The 26,155-nt window shown below is 38.2% G+C and overlaps 2 protein-coding genes and 1 long non-coding RNA gene across 4 annotated transcripts; 2 read left to right on the forward strand and 1 right to left on the reverse strand.

Annotated features, from left to right (window-relative positions):
* Positions 1 to 2,457: 2,457 nt before the first annotated feature.
* LOC147567025 (uncharacterized) lies at positions 2,458 to 5,104 on the forward strand. Of its 2 annotated transcripts, none has more exons than XR_015230650.1 (3): positions 2,458 to 2,741; positions 3,382 to 3,456; positions 4,882 to 5,104. It is a non-coding gene; the product is annotated as an uncharacterized LOC147567025 (long non-coding RNA). The 2 variants fall into 2 exon arrangements; XR_015230651.1 differs by having other exon boundaries at positions 3,401 to 3,456.
* A 4,273-nt stretch (positions 5,105 to 9,377) lies between these two features.
* LOC147567026 (uncharacterized) lies at positions 9,378 to 9,884 on the reverse strand. Its single transcript, XM_086656498.1, has one exon. The coding sequence runs from the start codon at positions 9,882 to 9,884 to the stop codon at positions 9,378 to 9,380; it is 507 nt and encodes a 168-aa protein (XP_086512624.1).
* Positions 9,885 to 13,452: 3,568 nt separating this feature from the next.
* Positions 13,453 to 15,034, forward strand: LOC147567027 (uncharacterized). The gene is made up of 2 exons (XM_086656510.1): positions 13,453 to 13,959; positions 14,270 to 15,034. The coding sequence occupies exons 1-2, from the start codon at positions 13,453 to 13,455 to the stop codon at positions 15,032 to 15,034; spliced, it is 1,272 nt and encodes a 423-aa protein (XP_086512636.1).
* The last annotated feature ends 11,121 nt before the right edge of the window (positions 15,035 to 26,155 follow it).

The following is a 26,155-nucleotide window of genomic DNA, read 5'->3' on the forward strand; positions in this document are numbered from 1 at the left end:
GGATATCGGGGTAGTTGTACATATTCCTTCATCTATGAGCTTCGAGCAGATCATTCACAGAGTTGAGGTTTACCTTGATCGATTTGTTTCGAGCATGTATTGTTTCAGTTTGACTACAGGTAATGTATGGTCTGGTTAAGAGAGAGTTATAAGGTAGAGGCACGTACCTTTTATTGACCATAATTGTTGGTGGTGAGATTCAGGGACATCAGACACATAATCTTATTGAGAGAGACTACTTCACTGAATGGTAGTTCGTCACCTGGAAATAGTAGATGTGTTGGTTTTCAGATTTATAGATGTGGCACAGATGTCAGTTATGTCGGGATTTCTAGTCAGTTGTCAGGGTATACCAGTGAGAGGGATACTTCTCAGGGGTCATTTCTTATCAGTCACATATTTTATCTTAGTTGGTCTATATATGAAATGGTATTCTCAAGGCATATATTGAATGTATATGATATCGAGCCTGATCTTTCTGAACAGTGGATATCTTTTCACATAAGAATATTATGGTTTTTATTAACAGTTCTGTTTAGAGTCGGAGGAAATATGGTCTAGCAGGTTAATGTACGTGATTGCATTATATTGGTTCAACGAGATACTTCGATATTCGAGGTTATGTGGATTAAGATAATGTTAGGTGTTAGAAGTATTGGGGATTGAAAAGTTATTGCAGAATTATTCGAGGGTCGGTTTATCTTTGACTTGTATAGATATTGTAGTGGTCTTCTATTTTCATTTTATCGTCTTATCCACAACAACTATATTTTCTTTGGGATTATAGTGTCGACGCCAAAATCGACTTGTATATATTATAGATGCCCTTAATCTTTATTTTCTTATATTATGGGCAACAATATTTTCTTATATTATCGAGAATGGTATTTTCTTTGAGGATGTGGGATTAACGACATATTATTCTTATTTATAGGTTATAGAGGTCTTCATTCTTTATTTTTTTTTATATCGTGGCCAATTATAAGGGTCATGTGGTCAGATGGAAACTGGATTTCATTGTTAAGTTATTCTGATATCTTAGAAATTGCTTCAGAGTATGAGTTTGATGTAAGAAGAGGAAACATATGTGCCAAATTATTCTATGGTTGCACATATTAGTGTTTAACCTCATTTTCACCTCATAATGTTGTAGTTCTATAGAAGAATTCAAGATATAAAGGGTTGGATCTAGTTTGTTTATAGAGTTTAACCAGCTTGGTTTTTGTTAGATGCAGTGAGTTTGTGACTTCAGAAATGATATAGTTTTTCTTAAGATCAGAGTTGGTAGATAGAACTGGGCAAAAGAATAGAAAATGTTGGTTAGTTGTCTTCTTAGCATATAGTCAGATTATAACATCGTAGTCGCTGATTAAAATGGGATCGAGAGATTACTTATCAAGGGTTTATTGCATTATCTAGTGAATTGTTAGATTTCTCAGATTTTAGTGTGGACTACTTTGGGTAAGAATTCGAGAGTTATTTTGAATGAGGGAGTTATTTACAGGGCTGCCAGATTGAATTTTATATCCATTTCTCCACAGGTGTTTTACGAGAATAGACTATTCAGATATTAGAGTATATGTAATATGTCTTTTGTTCGAACCGACAGAGTATTGTGGCGCAAGTATTTTCATGTGTCAGTGTTTTCTCACAACAAAACCAACACTCAATTTATTCTCATCAGATGATGTCATTTTGAGTTTTTGTTTGGTAGCTTGTGTTTGTCATCATTTGCAAGTTTGAGTTGTAGATCTTCTTGGTTCAGATTGGTAAAGGGACAATGAAGTTTTATTGTTCATCAACAGAGACTCTCCAGTGCTAGGGAGAACTCTCTTCTTATGTCAAAATGTCACAATAGAAAAGTTCTGGAGATTCTGACTTTGGTGAAATACCATTAGGAATAAGGGAATCTTAAGAAATTTACAGGTTACAGAAGTTTGGGTTGGAGTCAAAACTGATTGTTGTCTTGGTTCGAGTCTTGTGACGGGTTGTGTTGCTATTGGCAGATGTTGTTTCATTTTCGACTCTCTTCGAATTTCGAGGACGAAATTTCAATTAAGGGGGGTAGTATTGTAGCGCCCTGACCTTCGAGTCGGAGAATCGGACGAATTGGATCGTCAAACAAAGCTAGCAATTTTCAATAGTTGGTTTCGAGTATTTATTTCAGTTGATTCAGACAACTCATTTGATATATCTCGAGAAATAATAGATTTTGACTAGTCACATGTAAAGACCGAACATGGTTTGACTATCGTTTCGTGTTCGATAATTTTCTTCGGTATCGAAATTAACGGGACCACATAGTTTCTTCATGGTTAGTTGTGGGGTGAAAAAGGGAAGAAAAAGTTAAAGCGAGGGTTATTAAGTAATTGATAAGAGTGGAATTAGTTGGCTATAAGATTGGAGGGACGGGTTTAAGAGGTATATAGAAATTAAGGACTCAAAAAGAAAATTAAATGGCATGGGCACTTCAAACCGGGACATGTGGCACCCAAAACCAATTTGGTTGGTTTAAAAGAAATCCAATTTATGTTGTCTTGCATGCAAGAGGCGTTTTAAATGGTCCCACGTCATCCCCATCCTTGTATATCCATCTCCATCCTTTACCAAAGTGATTTCTAAACAAACAGCAAGTGTTAGCCGTGAGAAATAAAAAGGGTTTTTGTCCGTGGGTTGGTGTTTGATTTCCTTCGTCGGTTTCTTCGCGTTCGGTGGTCGGAATTCGATGAAACTTCTTCCAGGTAATTGTATTCGACTTGCTCTACATATCTATCCGTTCAGAATTTTCTATTTCGTTCGAATTTGATGGTTTTAGGATAGCTATTTCGAATACTGTATAGTTGTACTAGTTTCTTTTGGGTTCATGATTTGGAGCAGTTATTCTTTAGTTTCGTCGAATGATTAATGTTCAGGATCATGTTTAGGATGTTATGAACTATTTTGGGGTGTCCGTATATAGACGGGGTGCTGCCGAATTATTTTTCGGGTCGAATTTTATATTTGGAATAGTTTTGGAAATGAATTGGAATAGAGATGGTTACCCGAACTATGTCATATTTCACATAAATGGATAGGTTGAGTTATGGATTCGTAACACTAGGTTCATTTCATGATTTGATAGTTCAAGATTCATAGTATTTGGTTCATTATATAAATTGTCAGCTTATGGGATATCGGAAATGAAAAATAGAGTTTATGGGAAGTTCGTTGGTTGGTTTGTATGAATTTCAGGTATCTGGCGGAATGTTTCTTTGATCTCTATAGTGCCGATAGGACATTCTTAGTCTAGTTCATTCATTTTATGCATTCGTGCTCTGCAAGAGGACTCTTGACAGTTATGTAACTGTCAGTTGACCGTTTTGTCCTTTCATATTTCAATAGGACTAATGAACTGCAACAGGGAGCTCGAGGAGAAGTGGAGCTTAGTCAGGAGCACCATTGGAAGCGCAAGAAGAGGTAGGATCCTATGAATCTTACTTGGAGCACGGGTATTCCCCGTTTCACCATTATATATATAGTCATTTTTCTTCTTTTTTATAGTTCTCTAGTTCAATTTATGATATGATATGGTATGATATGTATGTAAGTTGTGTGCTCTATGTTATGGATGTTTCTCTTTTCAAAACAAATTGGTTTTTCCGAAAATGATCACATGGAGGCGGAATCGCTTGATCTGTGAGATCGTTTTGTGAATTGTAAACACGTGGTGGCGGAATCGCTTGAGTTACGTGTATAACATGGAGGCGGAATCGCTTGATCTGTGTTACGTGTATTGATTGTTTGACGCCGGGCATCAGTTGGTCCCCTTGTTTATATTTCTGTTATGGATTAGCCATGAATTCATGTTAAGGGTTACACTCGGTGCGTTGGCCAGCCGTTTGGTAACGACCATTCTTGTTTACCCGGAATGGGGTCCGAGAGAGATTGGGAGTTGGGGTATTCCGACCCTTGGAGTGATTAGGGGACTGACCAGTGCCATGTTTGTTTATTTATTCTGCTAAGCCACTGGTAAGTGTGGTTTGAATTCTGTAATGTCTTGTGTTTGATACGTACAATGTTTCACCGAACCGAAAGAGGGTGTTTACCCAAGTTTTCTTAAAAGAAAATACTTAATCCCTGAAAGTGAAAACTTGTAAAAGCTTGGCTTTAAACAGGGTTTACCCTACCTTGAGCCACAAGAACGCTCTTCTCCTTGGTTGATGGGACTTGTTAGGAGGGCTCTGTTCTTGTAGCTTTGGGAGCCTATCAGATCATTTAATATTATTATAGGTTCATGCATATGTTTGGGTATTCTTCGAATGGTCAATGAGTTACCTTGCGAGGAAGCGTCAGATCTGGCCGTAGATAGGACGCGCCTCAAGACGAGATAATTGTATCGCCGTGGGTATATGGCTCTACTAAGCGACGATACTCTTATAGTCGTCTGGGTAAGTCATGACATATTCTAAGCGTATCATTGTTTGGGTGAGATTTACTATTCGATGCGTATTGAGATCACAAGCCAGCCCGATGGGCGATGATGACGAAGGGAGAGTTACGGAAGCTCTTACCGGGGTATTACGTGGATCCATGTGTACACTGCAGTAGTCAAACGTTCGATAAGGCGCCGCCTGCCTACGCACTAACAAAGGCCTACCGGTTCTTCCTAGCCGAATAGTAGGTGACCCCGACTGAGGGCGTATTCAGTCGTGATCTTGGTAAGCTAGAAGAACTATCTTGCTATATTGCTTTGCTTCATGTGCATATTGACATCTCTGTATATATGTAACACTTATAACTATTGATATATTAAAATGCTGATGTGTGTGGTGCGGGTAGGATGTCTAGGTATCCTACTGAGCTGACCTTCGGGTTATCTCATTTCTATTTGTTGTTGTTCAGTTGCAGGTATTGGTGACCCGGAGTGACATAGTTTACTTCGACGGTTCACATTATGTAAGATTGTAATTTCTATTATATTTTCAACATAATCACAACGTTAATATTATATATGTATCATCTAGAATAGTTAGGATCGTTCTCTCACTTGTTTGCGATTGTACACATGTAAATAGTATGCACATTATCACTTTTTATTTGATGCTATTGTTATTTAGAAGTTTGTGAGATATGTATGAATGTTTGACAGGTTTTTCAGGTTTTTCAGGTCTGATATGTTCAATTTATAGAGGAGACTCTGTCCAAATTCAGTCTCTTTTGTGAACTATTCATAAACATGAATTCAAGTTGTTTTTCTCTTTATGAAAAACTATTTTGGGTTACATATTTTCCGAGCATATTTTCAAAAGGTTTAAACTATATTTGTTTTTCCGCTGTGTTTGTTCTTGATTTGTAACCCGTGATGAGAGTTTTGGCTTGGGTTTATATTTGAAACTGGTTTGAGTTAGTATTAGACCGAGTTTCTTTTATAAACTGCCGGGCAAACCGTGATTCGGAACACGGGGCGTCACAGGGCACTTAACCCATTATAAGATGGATTTTTGAGTTTAAGGTCCAAAAATAGGGGGGGTAATGAGTCATATATCCACTCCTAAATTAATAAATAAAATAAAACCAAAATAAACCGAAAATGTAAAATAAGTCCAAAAATTAACTATTTGGTGGGCCCCATGCATCAATCCTTTAATTATCTCTCATTTTTGCCCTTTCATAAATATTTTTTAACCATTGGTAAACCAAAGGTTTATACTGGTTAAGTTAATAACTCTTTCCATATATTTTATGAAAGAATATTTATGTTGGATATTTAATACCAATCTTTATTTCCATAAACTCCATAAATATTTAACCAAATCAGTGGATATTTAACAAAAATGAGTTGCACTCTCAAAGAAACGAGTTTCCATCTATGTAACTCTATATTCTTTGAATTCAAGAAAGTATATTATTTCTAAATCCGTTGTATTTGATTAAAGTAACCTACCAAATCAATGGATATTTACCTAAAACGAGATGCTCAATCTCAAAAACGAATTTCTCTCTCTGTAACTCTTTGTTCTTTGAACTTCAAGAAAGTATGAAGTTGTGATTTGCGTTTTATCTCTACCTCGATCTAATTAGACATCTACAAATTCGTTTGTGAGGTATGTCCAACTTAAATTGATCGTCAGAATCTATAAATCTCTATTACTACAATCTTCTTAAAAAATTTATTTATTCTAACAAAAAACTTATATGTAACATTTTTTATCACTTTTTGGTAAAAAGTGAATGTTGAAATCTCTATTAATTCAACATTTTTTTCATAAAAAAGTTTTATAAAGTGAAATTGTGTTTGCTACATTTTCGGTATTCTACTAGCATTCTACATTCTATTAGCATCTGTTATAAATTTGTTACAATAGGTTAAAAAGAAAATACTATTTTGTTAGCATCTTATTGATTCTAATAACATTTTTTACATTCCATTAGCATATGTTGAATGTATTTATTGCAGTAGGTTAAACTGCAAATACTCTAGCATCCTATTGATTCTACTAGCATATTCTACATTCTATCAGTATTTGTTCAATGAATTTGTTACAGTAGGTTAACAAATACTTTTTAGTAATTAAAATGTATAAGGTGAAATTGTTTTTGTTACATTTTCCGTATTCTACTAGCATTTTATCGATTCTAGTGACATCTACTAGCATTTTCTACATTCGTATTCTACTCTGTCAATCTCATTGATCTCACATGTAGTTGCGGTAGGTGGTCGATAGATGGTATCCCTTGTTAACATGCCATGTTGTGCATCAAGAATTATGATGGTGATATTTGATCATTTTCACCAAACAAGCGTTCGTCAACACTTATCAATGTTATGTCTACCCAATACCAAATTATGATGAGCCAATGGAGTACATCGATGAAATAAGAACACTACCTCCGTTAACAAAGAGAAAACCGGGAAGACCAAGGACAGTAAGAAGAGAGAGCTCAGGAAACATACCCAAAAAAATGAGGGTTTGCGATCGGTGTAAAAAACCGGCTTATCACAATAGTGTCTCATGCACGGCAGCTATATAATATCTAACTTAAATTTTGATATGCAGGTTTACTTATTCTGCTAGAAACATAAATATTCTACTTATGTCTTTTATATGTTTAGAGAATTTGATCAATGTTACCAGATTATCGTATTTAAGCAAGAAGATTTTCCTATTTCCTATTAAATTTTACCAATGGTTACGCTAATATCGTAGTTATACTCATATGTATTTGGCTAGAATAAGTTACAAAATGTCGAAAAACTGAAAAATGCTGGTAGTGTTGGAGAAATTTTGTCAACATCTTACTGGTATTTTTATACCCATTGGACCATGCTAGAAAAATTTGTTTGATGTTTCTAGCAATTTAGCAATTTTCAATACAATCAAAGCAGGTTGGTTTTAGCCTTGGTTATATTTTAATCAAAATGTCCAGATTTTTGATATATTTTTGTGCGAACTATTTGTTTCCTTAGTTATATATGTTATCAATGGATTCAACATTAAGTGTTTGAGTTCATCATGCCTTTGCCCTACCACGTATTATAATTGTATAGTTTCAGTAGTGTCCAAGAAATTTGAGTAACATCTTTATCGTATCTATAAACCTGTTCAACGACATCTAAAATATAATATAATTGTGGTATTGTAGAACATTGATAAATAATCCCATAACTGCTCAAGATGTTATTCAAACTTAAAACATAAACATGTTTGCTACATTTTATCACATAGTCTGTTACAAAATACAAGTTAAAGTACTTAAACATTTTTTCTTCATATATCTTTCGATTCATTCAAGAACAACCAAGTTAGTTCACCCCTCTTCCTTTGCGCTAGTTTTGTCCAATCATCTTTTTACATCTCGTTAGGAAAATATTTATAGTTCGATTCGATATAAAGTTCTTCCATGTGCAAAATCACATACAACCTACAATCAGGCCTGTCAAAGTTCAAACAACAAACCAATTCAATATCTTTGGGTTGTAACCATTTATGCGTTTCTATAAGAAACTAAGAAATGTTAGTCAAACAAGTCATTTTTCTTATGAAACCCGTTTTGAACAGTAACCATTTCAAGTTTCTATGATAAACTTCAAAAATGCTAGACAAAAAAATGACATTGTTTTTACAATCCAATTTATTCTCTCATTTTTTTCCCATATTACACCATGTAATGTTCTATGGTTGTCAAAAAATCAGGTTTGACTGGTAACCATTGATAAAGTTTTATAAGAAACTTAATAATGCTAGACAAAATATTAAGTTTTTATTGAAATTAACTATATTCTGGATCTAACACTATGCTTGAAAGTCTACAATACAAAATCCTAAATTAGATAGAACCCTAAATTGTCGGTCTAAAATAAAAAATTTAAGCAGAAACCATTTCTTCAAAGAAATTACACAACAACAGGGACAAGGTAACAATACAAATTTTTTGTTGCATGCAAAAAAGAAACATACTCTTCACTTTGAACTGATTTAGGGTTTTGAAAATAACTTCCATTAAACCACTTCGAAACAACTAAACCTAGAAATTTTTTTATTAACTAATCAATTTCAGAAAAATAAATCATAGTTAAAGTTGTAAAAATCAAAACCTAATTCGTTTTGTGATGTCGAAATCAATCTAAATCATAGACAAAATTGAAGGAACAACAAAAATGATGAAAACCAAAATAACTTACTCTTTACTGTTGATGATGATGAACGAAACCAACAATGGATTCTCCCTCTCTCTTTCTCGATGCTCTCTCTCTCTGTTAGGTTTATTTTGGGCGTGTTTAAGATAAGAGTTTCCCTCTCTCTCTCTCTCTTTGTTTTGATATTTGAGGAAAATGCAACTTTTTTTTTTGGTTATTTTTTTGAAACAGAAAAGGCTACTTTTTTTTGTAATGTTAAACGAAAAAGGCAAATTTTTCCGGGGAAAGAAAGTTTGTTTTTGAAGAAATAAATGTAATGAAAATCTATATATTATAGTATCTTTTATTTTGGGTTTTTTTTTTAAACTTAGGATAGGTTAGGCAGTAAATGAAAATAAGAGGATAGACAAGTAATTTACTTTGAGTGGATTTATTTTCTATTTCAGATTATCTTTGGTCTCTAGACTCATTGATCATGCGATTTTGGACTTAAATCTCATCCCCCGTAATTTATTTAGGTCACAAAACTCATAAAATGACAAATTCAGTGCACACATTCGCTTCAAATACATCTTCTTTCAAAAGAATTAAATTTTAGTTAATATTGTGATCGCAATTCCAAATGCATTCATATTGACAAAGCAACGATGCAAATCACCAAGTTTGAGAAAAAAGTTTTTTTTTTATAATATATTAGAATAAACCAACTACAATCTTCTCACAGGAAATCCTTAATTTAAAGCAGAAGGAAAAGATGGTACTACATTCCATATTTTTTCTGAGTATTATTCCTTACCCATTTAGCTAGAGCATCGGCTTTGGAGTTGCATCCCCTGGGCGCATAGGTGAAGATGATATCTGTGAACTGATTCTTGAGATCTAGAATATTTGAGATGATTTGCCTATACTGCCAATGTAAACTAACGCTTAGACTATTGATGTACTTGATGATATTTTGATTATCGCTTTTGATGTGAACATGTTGTATTTGAAGTTGGATTGCCCATAAGATGCCGTAGTGTATAGTTAGACTTTCACATTCTTCTGCATTTTGTCCTCTGACATTATCTGCTACTGCTATGATAAAATTTGCTTCGTCATCATGAATGATGCACCCTATTCCTGGTGGTTTTGTAAGTTGCATAAAAGAGGCGTCTACATCGATCTTAAGAAATGGTGTCGATGGAGGTCTACATTGCTGTTGCTGTAGGTTTTCCCTGCATTTGTTAGTTAGTATGGATTCAATTTTGAGTGGTGTGGTTGTCATATTTTTAATGTGATTGATCATCTTAAAGGAGTTTGTTTTTTAGTGGTGAAGCAGTTTTTGCACCTAGCTTTCCAAATAAACCATAGGATTTTAGCATATAAAGTAGTAATTTCCTCATCCAATTTTTTCCATTGCTGAATCCATTGCTTACCGTGGTTAACTGTTCAGATCTAACCTGAAAGTGAAACCAAATTGCTCTGGCGTAGTTGCAGTGTAACATCACATGGTCCAAAGTTTCATTATCGTCACAGTTAATACAAGAATTTTGTCCCTTACTGGTAGACTGTTCGTACAACATTTTCAAAGGAATAGTTTTATACGTGGTATGGTATTCAGATTCCATATGAAAAACCAGTCATTGGAGTCATGCATATGTCCATCGCACCAGTTCTCAAATAATTATACATTGATTTAATCGAGAAGTTACCTGATTTAGTGAGTGTCCATTTTGCCGTGTCCTCCTTATCAGACTGCAAATTAATACTTAAAATTGCGCTGCAAGTGTCACTATCAAAACAATTATTATCAAGTTAGTATTCCATGTATTATTCGTAGTGAGCTGGGCAACCCAGTTGAGGCTTGAGTTACTTTGATTTGTGATTGCGGAAGGGTGGTTTAGGATCCAGAATCGTGCTAGATACTGATTTGAGTGCCTTTGTTGATATCCCAGAATAATAAACCGGCCACTTGATTAAACTGTTGGCCTATTGCTTTCCAGGGCCATGAATGGTTAGCTTTAGGAGGGGAGGGTTTAGCCGTTTTAGGGAAATATTTAGCTTTGAAAACTTGTACCTAGATGGATTGAAGATTGTTGAGTAGCCGCCAATTAAGTTTGTTGAGGAATGCTTGATTATCAAGGAGAGGAAATCGAAGCCCTATGATGAGACATGAAAATGTCTCATCTGAATCTCTTAACTCGGACCAGTTAGTCCAATTCGAGCTGTTACTTTGATGAATTGTGTGTTTCTTTTGTCCTGGAATCTTTTATACTCCCTCCGTCCCAAAAAGAATGACCTATTTTGAAAACAAACTCCATTAAAGCTTCACCAAACTTCCTCTCTCTAGACATTTCAAATCCAAAATCAAATCAAACTACATACGAAGCTAGCCAAGATGATGGGGAGTAAAAGCCCTAAGGTTTCCGGCCAAGAAAGTGGCCGGAAAACCCTAGAAAAGTCCGGCCAAGGTTGATGAGGTCCGGCCAAAGCACAAATCCGGCCAAATCAAGCTATCCCGAGCCGTGCTTAGGCGTCCCGTGCTCATCCCGAGCGAACCGAGCTGCTTCCGGCCGAGTTTCTTGTTGTCCCGAGCTGTTCTTTGACATCCATGGCCGTCCCAAGCTTGCAACAGCTGTCCCGTGCTCACTCCTTGCCGTCTCCAGCTGCAGCCGCGTCCCGTGCAGATGAACAAAGCTGCAGCCGCATCCCGTGCTGCTTGAAGCTCCGAACAGCAGCTGCTTGAAGATCCCGTGCTATGTTGTGCCACTTCCCGAGCTCTCTGTGGTGCCGGCCAAGTTGGCCGGCACTCCTCCTCCTCTCCTTCAAGATCTCTCAAGCCCTAACCTTTATCTCTAACTCAAGAACACTCACAAACCCTAGCACCTTTTGCCTCCCCCTTCTTGGTGAAGAAGATCAATAGTAGTAGATAGATCCCTTGACCCTTTTTCTAACTTGTGTATACCCAAACCCTAGACTTAGTCAAGTTTGACTAAGTCTTGGGCTATTTTGACTTAGACTTCTTTAAGAGGTGCTCATAGAAATCTTCCTTGCTTTCTCTTCTTTGGGCTCTTGGTTATGGGTTGGGCTTTGGCTCTCATCTAGAAATCAAGGGGAGTGCCTTCAAGGAAAGACTTTGGCTTCTTTCTTTTGTAACTTCCCCGTCCGAACTCCGAATTGAATTCCGTTTTCACCGTCGAACTCGTCATTGACTTCACTTGTTGTTTGACTTCTGATTTTGACCAAAATGACCAAAATACCCTTGGTGCTCTTTTCTTCCATTTTGCCGCATAAGATGAAAATGTGATAATTCGCTCTCTTTATTCCGAACTACCTAGCAATAAAAACACATAAATAATGAGAAATAAAACTCGAAAAGAACTAACTCATCAAAGTTAAGTGACCTAAATGTGGCATTTTCACGCCACATCAGTTACACATCTTAAAGTGTTTAAGCTCGATTGGACTCCACGTATCTAAAGGAAGAAACTTCTTCTTTAGAGTCTATCAATCCGACAAGATATATACAAAGTATCCTTGAACTTAGAAACTTTCACTTATCAAAGATCCGGGATTTACTCGAAGAGAAACCCTAGATACGCAAAAGAGGTAACTTCTATTACGGTTTGACGGCCACCGCCTCGCCACCACCACTAATCACAGTCGGCCTACCTTCGCCCGTAAAAGGCCCCCCACATCATCCTTCAAAGGACACGATCTCTGCAGGACAACTCACATCCTCTCTTCTAAAAAATAAGATCTCTTCATACCAGAAGGATCGCCCCCAAAAAACAGAGTTCTCATAACTCTCCCTCCAAAAGGATCAATCAATATTCATTCTTTTACTGCAAAGAGCACCCTGACTGTCTTGAGCATCGGAGCGGTTTTCGAACCCTTTACAGGTTTTGCCCCCTCGGGAACAGACGTACAGGAGCAAGGAATCAGGAGCTAGAGCAAGGAGTCAGGAGCTGGAGAAAGAAGCACAGAGCAGAGAAGCAGAGCAGAGGAGCGGAGCAGAGTAGAAAAGCAGAGCTGAACAGAAGAATCTTCCCTCTCTAAACAGAATAAACCATCATAACGGAGGTTGTCATGCATCAACTCCCTTTTTCATGCTGATTTAACCGGGAGCCAATTTTCGACATCAGCATTTGGCGCTATAAGGAGAGGATCTCTCCAGCAAATCACCACATTCGGTAACTCGAATCCTACTTAATAATTTTTTCAGAACTAATTACTTTCTATAAAAGTCTACCAGGAAAACATAATGTCGAAACTGGAAGAGGCCACCAATCCAGCGGTGGAGCCACCTCCTCCAAAAAGACAAATACTCGGAACCGAGACGCCTGCAGATGAAGAAATCCAAGAAGGAGAAGAACGAATAGCAGATCTACCATACCCGTACAAATTGGAGAAAAGGCCAGTGAAGTGACTTATGTCGGGAGTACGTTAAATGACGACGAGAAGGCGGAACTAACCAGTTTCTTGAGAGAATACCTCCATGTCTTCGCGTTCGGGACAGATGAGGTGCCTGGGATAGACCTGGGGATCATCACTTATAAATTAAACATCAGAGAAGGAAGCAAGTCGATGAAGCAAAAGAAAAGGAATTTTTCAGCACACAAGAAGGCTGAGTAGCCGAACAAGTTGAAAAGCTCCTGACGTCGGGAGTAATAAGGGAAGCCCGATACCCAAAATGGCTAGCCAACGTGGTCCGGGTCAAGAAGAAGAATGGAACGTGGAGAATGTGCATAGATTTCTCCGACCTAAACAAGGCTTGCCCAAAGGATAGTTTCCCGCTGTCGTCCATAGATCAGCGGGTAGACTCCACGGCTGGCCACGAACTACTAAGATTCATGGATGCCTTCGCTGGATACCACCAGATCGCCATGCACTGGGCTGACCAAGAGAACACCGCATTCCTAACAGATCGAGGGCTATACTGTTATCAACAAATGCCTTTCGGTCTCAAGAATGCGGGGGCAACATATCAACGTCTCGTTAACGGGATATTCGGGGATCAGCACGGGAAAACAGTCGAATGTTACGTGGATGACATGATTGTGAAAAGCAAAGCTCGCCGAGATTTGATCCTTAATCTTAAGATCGCGTTCGACAGGCTCCAAGCTTACAATATGAAACTAAACCCTGAAAAGTGCGCGTTTGGCGTAACTTTGGGAAAGTTCCTGGGGTTCATGGTTAGCCACAGAGGGATAGAAGCCAACCCGGCCAAGATCACAGCCCTGCAAGATATGCCCAGCCCGCAGAGCCGGAAGGACGTTCAGCAACTGCTGGTCAGCCCGAACCCCGGAGACGAGCTCAATGTTTATCTTGCGACTTCCGGAGAGGTCGTCTCAGTAGCGGTAATCAAAACAATATAAGGAGTCATGCACCCCGTATACTTTGTGAGTAAAGTGCTAAGTGGGGCAGAACTGAATTACCCGACTATAGAGAAATTAGCTTACGCGCTCATTTTGACCGCTAGGAAGCAGCGCCCATACTTCCAAGCTCACACAATAGTGGTTTAGACAGACCAACCGCTCAGGAATATACTCCAAAAAATGGATCTCTCAGGGCGTTTGACGAAATGGGCGGTGGAGTTGAGTGAATTCGACATCAGGTACGAGCCCCGAACCGCTATAAAAGGGCAAGCATTGGCAAATTTTGTAGCAGAATGCTCAATCGCAGCAAGCAGCAAGCCTTGGCCCAGAGCAGATTTGCACTCTCTTCGTGGACAGAGCATCTAGCGAATCCTTGAAAGGAGCAAGGGCGGTGCTAATCAGCCCTGAAGAGGAAAAGACCTTCCAGACTACCTCAATCAAATTCGCGGTAACAAACAACGAGGCCGAATACGAAGCTTTACTGGCGGGACTCCAATTAGCTCTGAAGGCCAGAGCTGCAAGCGTTAGGGTTTTCAGTGATTCTCAGCTGATAGTTAACCACGTAAACGGTGACTATGAGGCGAAAGGAACAAATATGATTAAATATCTAAAGAAGGTAAAAGAACTGGTCAGCTCCTTCCAGAAGTTCACCATCACCAGAATACCCCGGGAGGAGAATACTCTGGCTGACGCACACTCGAAGATGATCAACGAACAAACCGCAATCCCCGGAGTAATTTTTCACACCTTTGAAGAAAGAAGTATCGACAAAGCACATGAAATTATGGCGATCAGAATAAACCAGGGGGATACCTGGATGAGACCATACGTTGAGTATCTATTAACACGGAAATTACCTGAAGACGCCAGCGAAGCTAGAAGGGTACGTAGAAACGCCGCGAGGTACACCTTGCTAGGAGGACTGCTATACTGGAAATCATTGGCTCACCCTTTACGACGTTGTTTGGCGAAGGACGAACAAGAATACGTGATGAAGGAGATGCACGAAGGAGCAGCTGGAAATCACGCTGGACCAAGAACTCTGAACAGACATTAACCATATTTGTTTTCCAAAAGCGACCCGGGCCAACCAAAAGCCTAAAACGGAGTTTTTCCAAAAATGATTTCAAAATCTTTTAGGATAAAACCAGAACAAGCCATTAGTCCGAAATTTGAGAAAATTAGACTTAAGGCACATTAGACATAGATTGTCGGTAGTATCTCCCGAATAGCTATCTAGAACATAGCAAACCTAGATTCGACCTAAAGAAGCGAATCTCATACATACTTGGGTGTTTTATGATTGTCATATTAATATGTATGTATGAATGTGAATGCGGGTTCTAGTATGTCCATAGAATTGTTCTATTCTGGTTTTTAAGCACGGATGGGTGCCCGATGTAATTAATTTAATTTCAAGTTTTATACGATCTGCAAATCGTTGAGTCTTGTAATTAGAGTTAAGGGTCCAATAGAGTCCCTTAAGGATGAGATCGTGGTTCGAGTGGGAGAATTCAATGGAGGTTCGAGGATGGAGATCCAGGCGAACAGAGGCAAAACAAGCAAGAACCTAAGAAGATTAGATTTTTTAGGTTAGGGGCCATACTAGGATCATGTCTGCTTGATTTATTTTCTCGCGGGCATTTACTTATTTACGTTTTATGTCGTGTATGATTATGTTAGAGTTCACAGTAATGCATGCATGCTAAAAACGTAAACGTGCCCAAAAAGAATTTTGAGTAATGCCTACCCAGATTAAGACACCTGTTAAGCCCTTGTTCATCGATGGTGGGTCATGCCAAAGCAGGCTTCCATCTTTTACCCCGGGACAACACGGGTAGACCTATGAAGAGGTCTACATGTCTAAATGGTTATTCTCAACGAGTCAGCAAAAGAGTTTTGGATTTCGAGGCAAAAGGATGAATTGAACACATAAGTGTTATTCATCAACCAAGAGTCATAAAATTATGATTGATAGGCCTAAAAATAGGTCTATTCCCGCAAGTATACGGGGTCAAGTTATAGTATTGAAAATAAGATCGAGTATCGTCCCAAGGGATAGGTAGGTAACTTCAGATATTAACGGCGAGTTTAGCCCAATAATCAAAATGTCAATAGCTAACTTAGACTAACACACACACCCCACTTTATAAGTTTGATGATTGATTTGTAAGAGATAAGAAAACAAAAAGAACTAACTAAACTATCTAAGTAAAACGGGCGAGAAGATATCTAAGGTTATAAAATCCACCACATAATTTAACTTTATAAAACAAGCACTTAATTACTTAAATCTCTTTTGTATTTACTCGGGATCCAATATAATGAACTATTTGGATTCCGGATGATATTCTAGATAAAACAATTTATAATTACTAATTCTAATTGTCTTCCTTATAGATGGTTCGGATCGCTTAACTATTATTCATCATCTAAAAAGCATACTCCATCTAACAACTTAACGAAAGTATGAAATATCTAATTATGAGGCATGAGTAATAGGAAGAAAATCCAATCCATATAGATAAACAATCAATAGACATTAAAGCACATCAAAAGATTTAATAAATCAAGAACCAGTATTATAAAGATCTAAAATGGGTTTCATTCACAACCTTAGATTGCTAAATTAACTATACATGGAATCTAGAATAACATTCATTGACATTGTAAAATAAATGAAAATACTAAGAAATTAATGGAAAGAAATCACCAAGAATGCTCAAATTCCATATCCCCATGTATCTCCAATTTGTCCAAGATTTGCTCCATTTATGCTCAAGAATGTTACTCCAAGAAATTCAAGTAATAGCTATTTTATTGCCACCCAAATAAGAAAAAGAAAGGGAAAGAAGAAATTAGATCTAGAAAGTTGGAAAGAAGAGATGAAGAGGGTAAAGATGATAGAAGAATATGGAAGGAAGAAGAAGAAGACTATTAATGGAAGAAAGAATAGTAGTAGAAAAGAAGATGGAAAAAGAATGGAAAAGAAATGGATTTAGTAGTAGAGAAGAAAGATTAGGTAAGAGGAAGTATGAAGAAATAGGTAAAAAGAAATAGGTAAGAAGAGGTATAGGTTGAGTAGAGAAGAGAAATATGAGAGGGTTTGCAAGTCTAAGTGCTAATGAGGGAGGAAGGGCCATTAAATAGAGTTAGGGTTTATTAAGGACAAAATGGGGATTTTTTCATTTGTTTTTAATAATGAAGTCGGCTAGGGTTTTTGGTGGAGCTAATGGGAAAGGGAGAGGCTGCCATTTGTCGGCTAATGAAAGAGGAGAGAAATCTGGCCGTTAATTAAGATGTAAGGACCTGGTCAAATGAGGGGAAAGGACACTTGTCAATTGGACAGAGGGTAAGCAATCTGGTCGTTAGGAGCTGGGTCACGCGGCTAGGATGCTTCGCGGATGTGGACGAACTACGTGACATACAGCAGCATCCGTCGGATCAGGATAACGCGGGATCTGGACGGTCGCGGCGTGGACACGCGTTTGGGAGCACGCTAGCTATGCTACTTCGGGTAACACGGAAGTGGAGACGCACAACAACCGTCCGATCTAAAAAACGCGAAAAGGTACGGTCCAAATTATAACGTGGGAGCGGGACTACTGGAGCAAGATGCGACGGAAACATTGGATCAAACCTAAAAGTGCAGATGCACAGGAGCCGTTGGATGTTGAGGACGCGGAGGGTAACGGCCACGATTAAAACGTGGGACTGGGAGCACCGTACTAACTTGCAGCGCGTTACACCAGATCACCAGATTACCACGCACTGACCTTGGCCAAATTACCAGATTGTCCTTGACTCCAAATGACCAAAATACCCTTCATGCATCTTTTCCTCGTTTTTAACCGTTTTTCACATCTAACTCCGCAAAAGACACCTAATCAAGAAAATCAACCATTTTATTATAATAAAGACTCGAAACGAACTAACTCGACTAAATTAAACGACTCAGATGGGACATTTTCATGACCCATCAATGATTAGTAAAGAGTTACTCACCCAGGAGGGTGGAGTTAAGGGCAGTGCCAAAGTACGCTTAACTCCACAGGAATGGGATCTTGGAATCATATTATTCAAAGGGGGACGGTTTTCATTGAATAATATGTCAAAAACTGTTTTTGCTTAAACATTGAATGTAGTACTTAGCAATATCCTTATTTTGTTTATGTAGAGTAGAGATGACATATAGAATTAATTCACACTTAGATAGAGATCTATACGACTTTCTAGATTGAGAGGAAGATCAGAGAAGAGTTCTCGATGCTTCGAATAAAGAAAGCGTAATAGAGATACCAGAAAGGGAAGTGGAAGTCAGTGCCTATGTTATAGAGGTCAATTTGGCAGATACGGCTGACTCTACCTCATGGGTATTTGATACCGGATGTGGAGCACATATAATCTCGGAATTAGATGAGCTCAAGGAGATCAGGTATCTGACAAAGAACGAGATGGTTCTACGAGTCGCAAATAAAGCAAGAGTTGCTGCTGTGGCTGTAGGAACTTATAAGCTTAGTCTAGAGACTGGATTGATATTAGTGCTGTATAATTGCTATTATGTACCCACTATTTCAATGAAAATCATCTCTGTGTCAGTACTAGACAAGGAAGGATATCATGCAATAATAAAGGACAAGTGTTGTTCTTTATACAAAGATGAGATGTTCTATACCTGTGCTAGACTACGCAATGGTCTTTATGTTATGAACATAGAAGACGAAATCCTGAACATACACACGAAACGGCTTCGTACTCACGATTCTAACCAAAGCTATCTCTGGCATTGTCGTCTGGGTCACATTAACATGAAACGCATGCAGAAGCTTCATGCAGATGGACTTCTGGGATCGTGTGATTTATAATCATACGATACATGTGAACCATGCTTAGTGGGCAAAATGACACGATCGTCCTTCAAGGGGAAAGGAGATCGAGTGAGTGAACCATTAGGACTGATACATACAGATGTATGCGGACCTATAAGTACACTCGCGAGAGGTAACTATGGCTACTTCATAACGTTCACAGATCACTTCACTAGATATGGTTACATATATCTTATACAGCATAAGTCAGAATCGTTTGAAATGTTCAAACAATTCCAGAACGAAGTAGAGAATCAACTTGGCAAGAAAATAAAAGTCATTCGATCGGATCGAGGTGGTGAATATTTGAGTCAAGAATTTGAGGATCATCTTAGGAGTTGCGGAATAGTATCCCAACTCACTCCACCAGGAACACCTCATATGAACGGTGTGTCCGAAAGGAGAAATCGAACCTTGATGGACATGGTTCGATCAATGATGAACTTAGTCAATCTTCCTAACACTTTCTGGGGATATGCTCTAGAAACGGCTGCTTTCACACTAAACCGAGCTCCGTCAAAAGCTGTAGAAAAGACGCCATATGAGTTATGGACTGGAAAGGTTTCAAAGTTGTCTTTTCTCAAAGTCTGGGGTTGCGATGTTTATGTAAAACGTTTAGAAGGAGATAAACTAGCACCAAGATCAGACAAATGTCTCTTTGTTGGTTATCCAAAAGAAACAAAAGGGTATTACTTCTACAACCCATCAGAGAACAAAGTGTTTGTTGCTCGTGATGGTGTCTTCCTTGAAAAGGAGTTTCTTTCCGAGAAGACAAGTGGGAGAAATATAGAGACCGAAGAGATTCGATCCGAGCAACAAACTGACACCATTGTACCGATGTCAGAAGTCGCGATTCCTAACTATTCAGAGCCGATAGCAAAGGGAACAGAGGAAGAGATGGTAGATCTCGGAGATCATCTCGCGCAAAGCGATTGTGATTCGCAGGAGAACCCTCAAGGAGTTGAGAGTGTCTCACCTGTTGTTCAAGCCCCGCGTAGGTCCGCAAGGCTGATTGAGTTATCTCAACAATAAAAGGTCTTGTTAATAGAAGATAATGAACCCAACACCTACAAAGAAGCTATGACGAGCCCAAACTCTGAAAAATGGGTGAGAGCCATGAAATCCGAAATGGAATCCATGTCTGAAAATTAAGTTTGGAATTTGGTTGATTTGCCCGATGGAGTAGAACCCATCGGATGCAAATGGATTTTCAAAGCTAGACTCGTGGAAAAAGGTTACAGACAAGTCCAAGGAATAGACTACGAAGAAACCTTTTCCCCTGTCGCAATGCTTAAGTCCATTAGGATTGTTCTAGCAATTGCATCTCATTACGATTATGAGATATGACAAATGGATGTCAAAACCGCCTTCCTAAACGGAAAACTGGAAGAGGATGTGTACATGACACAACCTGAAAGTTTTGAGGACTCCAAAAATGTTGGAAAAGTTTGCAAGCTTCAAAGGTCCATCTACGGGTTGAAGCAAGCAAGTCGGAGCTGGAATCTTCGGTTCGCCGAGAAAATCAAAGAGTTTGGCTTTCTGAAGAACGAAGAAGAATCTTGTGTATACAAGAAGGTTAGTGGGAGCAACCTAGTTTTCTTTGTCCTGTATGTAGATGACATACTGATCGTTGGAAATAACGTTCCTATGCTTAACTCCGTGAAAGAGTGGCTTAGGAAGTGTTTTTCAATGAAAGACCTAAGAGATGCAGAGTATATATTGGGCATCAAGATCTATAGAGATAGATCGAGGAAGATGAGTGGACTCAGTCAAGAGACTTATATTGATAAGATTCTTGGGAGATTCAAGATGGAAGAGTCTAAGAGAGGATTTCTACTCATGACACATGTCACGATGCTAAGCAAGACTCGGTGTCCCCGAGATCCTGATGAGCTAGCATACATAAAGGAGGTGCCTTATGCTTCGGCAATAGGATCAATCATGTACGCCATGGTCTGCACTCGCCCAGACGTCTCATATGCTCTGAGCATGTGTAGTCGTTATCAATCTAATCCAGGTGAGAAACACTGGACCGCAGCCAAGAATATCCTGAAGTACTTGAGAAGGACAAAGGATCACTTCTTGGTTTATGGAGGGAAAGATGAACTAATCGTGGAAGGCCATGTGGATGCGAGCTTCCAAACGGACAGAAATGATTTCCGATCGCAGTCGGGTTACGTCTTTTGTCTAAACGGAGGAGCAGTAAGCTGGAAAAGCTCAAAGCAGACTACTGTAGCAGACTCTACCACAGAAGCAGAATACCTAGCCGCTTCGGAAGCAGCCAAGGAAGGAGTTTGCATAAAGAAGTTTATCTCCGAACTTGGTGTCGTTCCTAGCATAGAAAATGGGGTAACTCTATATTGTGACAACAATGGAGCTATTGCCCGAGCTAAGGAACCAAGAGCACACCAGAAGTCCAAACATATGCTAAGGAAGTACCACGTGATTAGGGAAATCACTGAGCGAAAAGATGTGGCCATTTGCAAAATCGATACGGACGACAACGTTGCCGATCCGTTAACTAAACCACTGCCTCAGCCCAAGTATGAGAGTCATAGAAGGGGCATAGGTATAAAGCGCATCGATGAATGGCTTTAGGTTATAATTGGATTAATGAAAGGAGTTTCATGTAATCAATTAGCTACATTCAATAAAAGAAATAAATAAGTTATTTCTGTCATTAACTAATGGTTTAGTGTTTAATAGACAGTCCAAAAATAACGAGGCATTCCAAGTAGGTTTATCAGATACGTGATGTAGTAAATGAAACCCTACTAAGTGAACATGGAATAGATTCATTATTAAGTCCCTAGTCCATGTCATTGCATGGACAAAACTGACTCATGAAGACTAGCATGGGAGATTGACTGATAGTGCAGTTCCATGGGCTATAGGAATATAGTATTTAAGTCAATTACATGGGTGTATGATTGGGGAATATACACTGGATAACCCAAACATGAGAGTTCTTCCAGAGTTGAAAAAAACATCATGAACGCTCATAGGCAAGATTGGAGAGATTCCTTAAACATGATTACTTCATTCATCTTATGTAAGGAATGTCGAACTTTGGTACCGTCAAACGCCGTGTGATGGGTCATGAAAATGTCCCATCTAAGTCGTTTAATTTAGTCGAGTTAGTTCGTTTCGAGTCTCTATTATAATAAAATGGTTGGTTTTCTTGATTAGGTGTCTTTTGGAGTGTTAGGTGAGAAAAACGGTTAAAAACGAGGAAAAGATGCATGAAGGGTATTTTGGTCATTTGGAGTCAAGGACAATCTAGTAATTTGGCCAAGGTTAGTGCGTGGTTGAAAAGTAGAGGTCGAGACGAGTCCGTAGGAGAAAACGGAAGTTAAATCGGAGTCCGGATGAGCGAACTAGGCAAAGTCAAAGATGGAGTCAAATCAGGTTGACTAGCGGGACAATGTCGGGCATTATTTTGGCGCGCGGTACACCAAGGAACACGTGGCGCGCTCCGGAGATCGTTGCATCAAATTCCCGTGTTTCCGCTTAACAGCGAAATGGCCCAATGACCTTGATCCGGTGTATCCGAAGCAACTTAATACCATAGACCCGGAAGCAACGTTTTAATCTTAGTCGCTCCCTTCCGCGTGTCCCAGATCGACGGTTGATGCTTCTGTGTAGCCCGTTGCAACTTAACTCCGTGCATCCCGAGCCCACGTTTTAATCTTGGTCGTCCGCTACCGCGTTCTTCAGATCGTGCGGCTGCTGAGCATCTGGCCCTTTTATTGGTGTTTCCGTGTAACCCGAAGCTGTGTATGAGGATAGTCCCGGACGCGTGTCCATGCCCCGACAGTCCAGATCTCGCGTTTTACCGATCCGACAGATGCTGCTTGATGTCGCACCTAACTTCATTACCCAAGAAGCACATTAACATCCGAATTTGAACCCAACCAAACCCTAGCCGCCCAGACCTGTCCTTTTTTCCTTTTTAACCCCTAGAATTCCAATTTTGACCCTCAGCTTTCCATTTTTTTACCAATTTTAACCCCAACTCAAACCCTAACCCTATAAATAAATCCCTTTCTCCTCCATTAGAACTTAGACTTCAACAACCCTCTCAAATGGCTTCCTTATCTAATTTCTAAGCCACTTCTCTTTCTATCTTCTAACCCTAATCCCCCATTCTTTTCTTCTACTTCCTCTTACCTAATCTTTCTTCTCTACTACCTAATCCATTTTTCCCATTGTTTTTCTATCTTCTCTACTAATACTACTACTTTCTTCTCTACCACTATTCTTTCTACCATTAATAGTCATCTCCTTCTTTCTTCCATATTCTTCTACCATTTCTATTCCTTTTCATCTCTTCTTTCTAACTCCTTTCTACATCTAATTTCTTCCTACTTTTCCTTCTTTTTCTTATTTGGGTGGCAATAAAATAGCTATTACTTGGATTTCTTGGAGTAACATTCTTGAGCATAAATGGAGCAAATCTTGGACAAATTGGAGATACATGGGGATATGGAATTTGAGCATTATTGGTGATTTCTTTCCATTAATTTCTTAGTATTTTCATTTATTTTACAATGTCAATGAATGTTATTCTAGATTCCATGTATAGTTAATTTAGCAATCTAAGGTTGTGAATGAAACCCATTTTGGATCTTTATAATACTTGTTCTTGATTAATTAAATCCTTTGATGTGCTTCAATGCCTATTGATTGTCATTTCATGTTGATTCTAAAACCTTATTATCATTCATGTATTATAATTAGATATTTCATGCTTTTATTAATTTATTAGATGAGATGTGCCTTTTAGATCTTGAATGATAGTGTAGGAAATTAGTTTTATATGGTAGTCAATCATACATTCTTAATTATAAAATTGTTTTATCTAGAATATCATCCGGAATCCAAATAGTTCATTATATTGGATCCCGAGTAAATACAAAAGAGATTTAAGTAATTAAGTGCTTGTTTTATAAAGTGAAATTATGTGGTGGATTTTATAACCTTAGATATCTTCTCCCCTCTCTTAGATAGTTTAGATAGTTTCATTTGTTTTCTTATTGCTTATATATGCAAATCAAATCAATTTTATGAGGGGTGTGTGTGTAGTCTAAGTTAGCTATTGACATTTTAATTATTAGGCTAAACTCGCCGTCAATATCCGAAGTTACCTACTTATCCATTGGGACGATACTCGATCTTATTTTCAATACTATAACTTGACCCCGTGTACTTGCGGGAATAGACCTATTTTTAGGCCCATCAAGTTTTTGGCCCGCTGTCGGGGATAGGTTTAGTAGTTAGGATATTGTTTGCTTGTTTTGTTCATTAGTTTAGTGTTATTTGTTAACTTAGACGTTTTTCTTTCTTTATTTTCGTAGTTTCTTATCTTTTCTTTTTTCAGGTACCACTTTAAGAGAAAAGCCCAAAAACAGGAACATAGGAGCGAAGGGGAACAAAAGAATCAGAAAGGAATCAGAAGGAAGAACGAAACGAGAGGAGCATCCGCTAGTATCGTATTCTATCTCTTTCTTTCTTACTTGTGTGTGATTGGTGATGTGATGTGAGAACATCACATTTAGGTCACTTAACTTAGATGAATTAGTCCATTTTATGCTTCAATTCTAATAAGATATGTTTATATTCATGACAAGGTACCATAAAAGAACTATGCAAGGAAATGAGCTGAGGAGACCCTAGAAGAGTCAAAAGCACTTAAAAGAATCTAAGAAAAGGTCCTTAAAGTCTAAAAGCAAAAGGGAGCAAGTAAGGAGATAAAGACTCACCAAGAGTATTATGGTCATTTGCATCTAAGAGGGTCAAAATATAATTTGAGAAAGTCTATGAAGTCTTTGGAACATGATTATCACTTTGGTGAAGACTAGAGATAAAAAGCATAAGAAATGAGCAAGTTAGGAGACAAGGGCAAAATTGTCATTTGCACCCTTTGGTCAAGTTAGAGAGCCCATTATTCAAGTTAAAATGAAATGGAGTCATTAAATGAGTCAAAATAACTTGAAGAAGTCAAGCTAGACAAAGGAGTGACTATAACTACTAAGGAAGGGCAAAGTGGTCTTTTGGGGTAGGAAATAGAAATTAATGCCCTAACTTGGTCTACACTTCATCTTCTTGCTTATGTGCTGAACTTTAGAGAGAGAAAATGAGAATGGAGGCTAGGGTTCATGGAGATTTAAAGATCTAAAGAGGGAAAACAAGAAGAAATCAAAAGGAAGTGAAACAAAGAAGGTAGAGAAGGTGAAGAATGGGTTGGCTATGCTTTGGTGCTCTTGGCCATGGCTACCCAGCTCGGCCAGCAGCTTTTTCAGCCCATTAATGGCGTGGGAAAGCTTGTTTTGCATAGGGTTTGGTCGTCCAAACACCCCTCTTGCTTCCCTTATGTTCCTTTGTTTGTATCTTCTTCTTCTTTTGATTTCTAAGGTTTTTTAAGCTATTCTTAAGGTTGTATTGAGTTATTTGAACTTGCTTGTGATGAATTTTAGAGAGATAAAGTACTTAATATGAGTGATATATGTTATTATGCTTTAATTTGATTATCTTTATGAATAACTACTCTCATTCTTGATTCAAAGTTTATAAATAATCCTTCTAAAGCTTGATTACTAGTTGTTCTTGCTACATACACCCTAGAGAGAGAGAAATTAAAATAAAGTGAGTATGATTATGGATTTTATGGTGTTTATAATGTTAATCACACTCTCAATTGTGCTTGAATTCAAGAATTTCTCCATGTCTAGATAAACCTCTTGTTGAGGATTATGATGAAATCTTGATATGTTTATTTATTTGTTTGTTTGATTAGATTAGTATGTTTGATATCTCTATCATGTTAGGTTAATCGGTTAAACTTGTTTCATGTCTTATGTCAAGCATATGTCATATAGTTACTTGTTAATCGATCTTTCCGATCTAGACTCGATGTTAATGGAATATGATGATCCTTTGACTAGTTATGACCATTAGGTATATCTAGCACTTAGAGCATCTAATTTAGAGTCGAGAAGACTCAAACTTGAGAATTGACCCAAACAAGCATCTACGCAAATATATCTCGATGGATTCCCGAATCCTTAACCTCTCTCATATTTAGAATAAAACCCTAGCCTCCCAAGAATCTTTAGTTAATAGAGCAAGTTTACTTATTTCTCTTCTATTTCTTTCTTGTCAATGCCTAATTAAAACCCCCCCTCTTTACTTTATTTGTTTATGTTTTTTTTGTCTAAGTTAGCCTTTGATATCTAAATCGGTGGATAAGATCCTTCGATATCTGAGTTACCAACCTATCCTTGGATCGACCCCGGCTTTACCGGGTTACT

The sequence above is a fragment of the Eschscholzia californica genome, unplaced genomic scaffold (assembly GCF_041429995.1).
Source record: "Eschscholzia californica isolate CP2 unplaced genomic scaffold, dmEscCali1.0.p SCAF_1, whole genome shotgun sequence".
In the NCBI taxonomy this organism is placed as follows: Eukaryota; Viridiplantae; Streptophyta; class Magnoliopsida; order Ranunculales; family Papaveraceae; genus Eschscholzia; species Eschscholzia californica.